The sequence below is a fragment of the Lactuca sativa genome, chromosome 6 (assembly GCF_002870075.4).
Source record: "Lactuca sativa cultivar Salinas chromosome 6, Lsat_Salinas_v11, whole genome shotgun sequence".
Classification (NCBI taxonomy): Eukaryota; Viridiplantae; Streptophyta; class Magnoliopsida; order Asterales; family Asteraceae; genus Lactuca; species Lactuca sativa.
Genome location: NC_056628.2, coordinates 120,992,542 through 120,999,859, shown reverse-complemented (window position 1 = coordinate 120,999,859; position 7,318 = coordinate 120,992,542). Strand labels below are relative to the sequence as shown.

At 36.7% G+C, this 7,318-nt stretch overlaps 1 protein-coding gene across 1 annotated transcript; it reads right to left on the bottom strand.

The window, feature by feature from the left end:
* Positions 1–395: 395 nt before the first annotated feature.
* On the bottom strand, positions 396–2,655 carry LOC111882210 (probable protein phosphatase 2C 47). The gene is made up of 2 exons (XM_023878566.3): positions 2,333–2,655; positions 396–1,832 (listed from the first exon to the last, which is right to left on the bottom strand). The coding sequence occupies exons 1-2, from the start codon at positions 2,468–2,470 to the stop codon at positions 882–884; spliced, it is 1,089 nt and encodes a 362-aa protein (XP_023734334.1). The 5' UTR covers positions 2,471–2,655; the 3' UTR covers positions 396–881.
* Between the last annotated feature and the right edge of the window lie 4,663 nt (positions 2,656–7,318).

The following is a 7,318-nucleotide window of genomic DNA, read 5'->3' as shown; positions in this document are numbered from 1 at the left end:
GAGATGCATCTGATAAGGAGGTCATCGGATTTACAGATAAAGGAAGAAGAAGATGCAGACAGAGGAAGAAGATGAACTTAGAGAGAGAGAGAAGTTGATTTTATTTTTTATTTTTTCATAATTGTTAAAGAGGGTGATAATTTTTATTTTTATTTTTTATGATTATTTAAATACTAAAACAAATTATAAAAATGTAAAATATAAATAATAAGGGCAAAATAGTCATTTTAACATTTTTAGGACTAAAATCACAGAAAATTTCTGAATCTGGACCATCCATGCAAGTCAAAAAGATTTTGGACCCAATCCAAAATTTTTTACAAACCACAAGGACCAAATTTGTAGTTTTGTCAATTAAAAAACTCAAAGATTAGAATAATATAAACAGCTCGACCTGTTGAATCAATGATTTTTATTGATAATTACAAATCGATTATCTTTTGAATGATATTCATGGAAAAAAGTTCTCAAATGTACAACAGAAATGTGAAATATTACAAAATCAAAGTACATCTTTTTCAAACCCATAATAACCAATACACACACAAAACAATGTTTTTTATAACAATTTCCACTTTTAAGCAAAAAGACACAACAGGATCTCGTTTATCCCACTACAAAATTGAAGTCAGCTTTAGTGCTTTTTCTACCTCTCCACCAAAATAAATGAATTCTATTCACAAATTGCACCCCAACTTTGCATACTTTAGGGTTAATATGCTTTCCATCCCATATCCCATCAACTCTGAGCTGAGTTGACCCACATTGTTCATACATCACCTGATATTTAAATCAGATACACAGTAGCCCACTGTCAGACTCAATCAGATAACACAGTAGCCCACTATCCTATCAGACTCATGTAACCAATACAACACCTTTTAGTTCCCTTCCAGCAGACTTCTGAGCCGAGCTCGGGCTTCTTCGGTCAACCCATTGCACCTAAACCTTGGCCTTTGACCCCTGCCCGAACCCGCTGCCCAAAAACAAACAACAATAACCGTAATATTATCACTCGTGTCCCGACTCAATGCACATTTCACAAGCTCAACCGCACACCGCTGCGGGTCATCACACCGCCCAAGCTCCCGCCTAACAACCGCCACCGCTTCTTGATTAGACATCACATCCCAAATCCCATCACACCCAATAATCAAAAACTCATCATCTTCGGTCAGAACTGCCCGCCGGATATCTGGTTTTCCGGTCAGCCCCGAATCAAACCCACCCGGAGATTTCATAAACCAGTCCCCAAGAGCCCGTGTGACCGCAAGTTCACCATTCAAATACCCGTCTTCAATAAACCCGCCCACTGATTCGACCCGTATTTTCTCTTCCAATAAACTCGGCCTATGATCTTGCGACATCTGGACAGCTACACCTTTCCGGCAAAGCACCGCCCGGGAGTCTCCGGCGTTTGCCACCACCAAGTGCCGCCCGAGGATTAGGGCGGTTAAAGCGGTGGTCCCACAGTAATCGCTGATGCTACATTCGTCGGCTAAAGCTTTGTCCGCTAGTAAGAAGGCTTTGGAGTGAGAGTTTTCTAGTTTTTGTAAGAATGATTCGTTGATGGTGGAAGTTTGGGGTAAATCGGGATCGGTGAAAAGTAAATTGATGGCGTGATTTTTGAGATATAACGCAGCTTCTGAGCCTCCGTGTCCATCAAAAATGGCGTAAAAAGAGGTTGGGAGAGGCCACGTGTACAATTCTGATTGGTTGGAAAGATTGTCGATTCGGATGTGTTCGTCTTCGTTGGATCTTCGGGGTCCGATGTCGGTGTGACTTCCGGATCGGATTGTTGGAGTGAATTTTGTAGAAGAAGATTCCACAACCTACAAAGAAGAGATTAAGGGTTAGATCTAAGAAATAGCAACGACTTTTGTTCAAACTTGATAAGAAAGATTTGAAGCACAATACTGCAATAGAAAAAAAGAGAAAGTATAACAGAATCATTAGGTGGGTTGTTGTAAACAATAAGAAACGCAAGTTTAATGTAAAGATAAAGAAAATTTAGATCGTTGCTATTATTGATACAAAGATGATAATTAGTTGCTACTAATTGTAATCCCCCTTTTATAATAACAGGTTGATTGTAGAAACTATGCTTCTCTACTAAGATAATTACCTCATATGATGAACTGAAGATACAAGAAATATAAGAAAAGATTGAGATGAACTGAAGATACAAGAAAGAAACGAAAAGATAATAACCCCAATTTCACAAAAATCCTAAGAGATTAGATAAAAAGAAGGTAGACCTAAACCCTAATTACACATCGCCACAAACAAATCGAAAAACAGAACATAGGGCCAAAGATAAAGAAGAAATTACCAAATCGGGAATTGAAACGAAATCGATAGAGACAGAGTCGGGTTCAGGTAAAACAGCGTCGGATTTCGGATCAGGAATACCAAATTGAGCAGAACATAATCTCTGTCCGCACAAAACTTCTACTGCTTCTGCAACCATCTTCGGATTATTGAACAGTTTTTTTCAAAATCAAATCAAGATCGCAAGTGAGTAAAGGGGTTTTTCGTGAAATCGTTTTCGAAAAGAAAATTTGGGGGATTTGAGTGAGTTGCGATGAATTTGGCAGAATAACTTTGAATGATTCGGGGGAAACGAGGGGTTGATTTTATACCACATGAAAAGGCTGCGTGTAAGGAACACCGACTTAAATAAACGCGGCACGGGTTGACTGTAACGACTGCCCCACTATTTTATGAGCACAAATATCTCATTGTGATATTTAAAAGAAAATGTTAAAATTAAGTATAAAATATTTAAAACATGAACAAAAAGTTATTTGTGGATGCCCATTTGGCATTTGAGAACCGTATTGATGAATTTTAGACTTTTAAGCCATAATAAGAATTGTTTAGTAAACCGGTGTCGATGTGGTAATTACTCTAGTGAGTGAGCTGGTAAAGATGATGCAGTTATGATATCAATTTTTTATAACTCTCTCAACTTCTTAACACCCAACAATTATAATCTTAAATATATATTTATTTCATTTATTCATTTAACTCCTATATATCATCTATACCTTACATTTTTAATCACAACTCAATACTTTTATAATCATTTATCAATTTCAATTAAAATGTCATCATCATCTTTGTATTCATCATTGGATGATCGGACGCCAAATACATCGTTGTTTGTCCCGAAAATGATGAAATAAACGACCAACATTTTAAGAAATGATGACGTTGAAAGTTCACACCCGAGAAAGAGAAAAGTTCTTGCTAAAAATAACAAATGTTTATTTGTCAAACTTAACATTTTATGTATTGGATTGTATTTGTAATGTTCTTGATGTTGCATGGTTGTTTTGGTAAGTTTTATATGATTAGTTTGTTAAATTATTTTGTTCAAGGGTTGTTTGTGTGGGTGTGCTATTCTGGAGGGGCAGTAGAGTCATTTTCTTCATATAGTTTGTAAGAGAACGCGGACTTTGGGTCGGTTCTTAACCCGACTACTTAAGCTACTTCGAAGTGGTTTGCAGCTCATTCGAGTTATTTACATCACAAATATATCACGTGTCCCCTCTTGTTTCTCTCTGGTTCACTGTAATTAGGGTTTGTTCATCTTTGTATAAATCATAATATATTAGGGTTGAGTGTTAAGTTATGAGAGTAGATTATGATGATTGTAGTGAGGTTTGTTATGCAAGTACTTGAAAACCATTTGTCTATTTGTCTTTCATTGATATAATATATGATAATGTTGATAATTGTAACGCCTGATTCCTGGTACATATTTAACTTAATTATTTATTCATCTTGGAAGGGGTACTGGACGAGTTAGTGGCCCTAACTCGTCAAGTAGAAGGCAGTATATGCGCGGGTTTTAAGTGAGATACTCGACGAGTCGCGGTCTTAACTCGACGAGTAGGACAGCATGGACGAAAACCCTAATATTTAGGGCTTGCACCCTATTTAAGCATCATATCTGGCCTCCACCCCAACCTCTATCACCTCCAAAACCTAATCTCAAAACCCTAATCCACCTTGAGTGATCTTCAACTATTTCTTGCCATTTTGAGTATTATTTGTGCCTTTTGAAGCTTGTGGAAGAATAAGAAGATAGAAGGCTCAAGAAGGAAGAAGTAGATCCAGGAACTACACTCCATTTGCTACATTTCTGGTAATCAAGTCTCTAACTTGATCATTATTCTCTTAGATCTATTTGTTTCCATTTTATGAAGGTTTTGGTTCAAGAACCTTGGTCCTTGGGATTGGGATGTTCCAAGTGACTTATATCTCAGATATGGGATCTAGGAAGGGCTCCATGGCATAAAGGTGCAAACTTTATGACCATGGAAGCCCCATGCAAGCTTGTAAGCAAGTATATGGCCTTTTTAGCCCTAAAAGACCATGCATGGAAGGAAAGCTCGAGACTTTATGTGCCCAACAGATGTTAAAAGCCTAGATCTAGTATATTGTGTATTTAGTGTTGTGTGAACCATTTGAGGTGTCACACTTGAGGCACTAGGCACTCAAGCTTCATGAAGACATTCTACATCAAAGAGGTATGTATTCTATCTTGTTATATTCATTATTTTGTCTGCTAGATTGTGACAACCTGAAATTTCCATTCTGAACAAACCATATCAAGTCAATAGAAGTTAGAACAGTTACAATGAAATTCCAGACTTTTGGGTATAAGTTTGAGTATTTCAGGATTTACACTTAAGGAGATATCAGGAGAGTGGATGCACTAGGGTTTTGTGCAACACTGTTATTCCAATACTCTATGATATTAGAGTTCATTCCGGGAATAAAATATTTTCTGCCAAAAATCCCAGGACTATATATAGAAATCTGAACCATATTCATTCATTAGTTACATTTCCAACTAGAGAAAAGCCAAATTCTCTCTCACGGATCTTCGGGTTTTCATCACAAATCGTGAGTACTTCTATCTAGTTGTATTATATAGCTTAGATTGTGTTTAATAACATCAAAATCATGTCAAAACACTAAGATCTGTGAGTTTACCGCCCAAGAACACCTTGGGGAGTAAACTCCTTTTTAAGGGTCAAAGTGTGCCCAATGTCCCTCAAAGCCTTGGAACTCAACCTAGGAACTACCATGACATGTTTAGACCACAAATTCATTAAGAAACAAAGGGTGAAAGTGAGTTCACGGCCAAGGAAGTTCTTGGGCCGTGAACTCCATTTTTAAGTGCCAAAATGCCCTAAAAACCTTCCTTAAGCCAAGAGACTAATTTAGACATGTACCTAAATGAGTTTAGGACTAGAAAACACCCTTAGAACACCAAGAGTAAGGTGTTCACGACCCAAGAAGTTCCAGGGCCGTGAACTCCAAACAATAGTGCCAAATGGTGCTATAAACTCTCCTAAAGCCTTGGACAATTTCCTTAATTCATACTTAGATAAATTAGGGACTTGAAAACACCAAAAACACCCTCCCAAGGGAGATTACGGCCGTAATCTCCATGGGACTTGAAAACACCACAAACACCCTCCCAAGGAAGCCCAAACACTTGTTTAAGCCTATAAGCACTTCACCACTTAAGTTGTAATAATTTTAAACTTCATTTAGGGACCTTATAGAGAGTTTACGGCCAGGAGTTTACTCCCCTGGGCTGGAAACTCCAACACACATGGTCTTTAGACCATAAACTTCCGTGTGAGGTCTTGAACTCCATTGTTGCAACCCATTAGCCTCCTATCACTTGACCAAAGTGTTTTCCTCGCATTAGGATGTTTATACATGTTTAATTAGTGTTAAAATCACTAATTGTTTATACACATATGTCTTCACATGTAATTAGGACCATTGTGTGTGTCTAAAGTCTTCACTTGACACCTAGCAGCCCTACCTCTTCAGTTCATCCGTATCACCCACAACAGGTGAGTTCATACCCCTTAATCAATGTTTTAAATGATTTTAAATGCTTTAATGGGGGGGGGGGGGGGGGAATACAGGTAGAAAACAACATGTTATTAAAACTTTCATATGTATTTATAACTGTGTTTTCATTCAGCATATTTCACATACTACAAAATGTGATGCATGAAATGGTTTTATATCTTAAAAATACATTGATAGCAAAAGTATTACGTTTGAAATGTTTATTAAAATGACATCAGTTCATTGTTAATTATTGTTCAAAACTCTTAGATGTCTTACAAAACCATTCTTACCTTCTTGAACAAAACTATATCTTTACACTTATGTTCTTTTATATGTATTGATGTTATAGTTTTCATCCTTCATTCATTTTCCCACACTCTTGTGTAGCAAGGGTGTGTAAACCTGTTTGGACAATCAATTACCTTCCAGTTAACTATTATAAGGATAGTTAGGAGATACATAACATTATTCCTATTACAAGGAATTACATCATAGTCAGTTCATTCATGAGTCTACACTATACATTACATGAGTACCTTACATGAATACATTACATGAGTACCTTACATGAATACATTACCTGAGTACCTTACATGAATACATTACCTGAGTACCTTACATGAATACATTACATGAGTACCTTACATGAATACATTACATGAGTACCTTACATGAATACATTACCTGAGTACCTTACATGAATACATTACATGAGTACCTTTACGTAGATACATTTTCCTGTATACATTTACATGGATATTTGTACATCGATTCATTAGGATGATTTATTAGTACCTTCTGCGTAAATTGTCCTGCCTATCCTAGTTCAATGGGATATCTAGACGGGACTAACCATTCCGAAGCCCAACTGTTAGCACCAGTGGTTGATGAACATCTACGGATGCCTACGATTGATTCTTATATTAGCATACGTTTACGGGACTAACCATTCCTCGAGCCTATTGTTCGCTACAGAGGTTGATGACCATCTACGGATGTCTATGGTTAATACTTATATTAGGAACATCGATTACAAGACTAACCCTTCCTCCCCTCCCCCCTGCTGTAGCTACAAAGGACAATTGAAAAATCTACGGATGTTCAAAGGTTATACATTTCGCAAATCGCGATGTCGTGTTAGTCCTAGTACCAAAGGATAACACTTACATGATTATATTTTTCCTATTACTTTATTTTGTGACACATTCACATAAACGATGAGTTAGACTAAGTACTGTTTGTAATAGTAAAAAAGAAGGAAAAACTATCATTATCATAGCAAAACATTCGAGTCTTGGTAGAAGACTATTATATTCTTTTCCTATTTACTTTATTTTGTGATACATTCACATAAACGATGAGTTAGACTAAGTGCTGTTTGTAATAGTCAAAAAGAAGGAAAAACTATCATTTTTACTTACAAAAACAT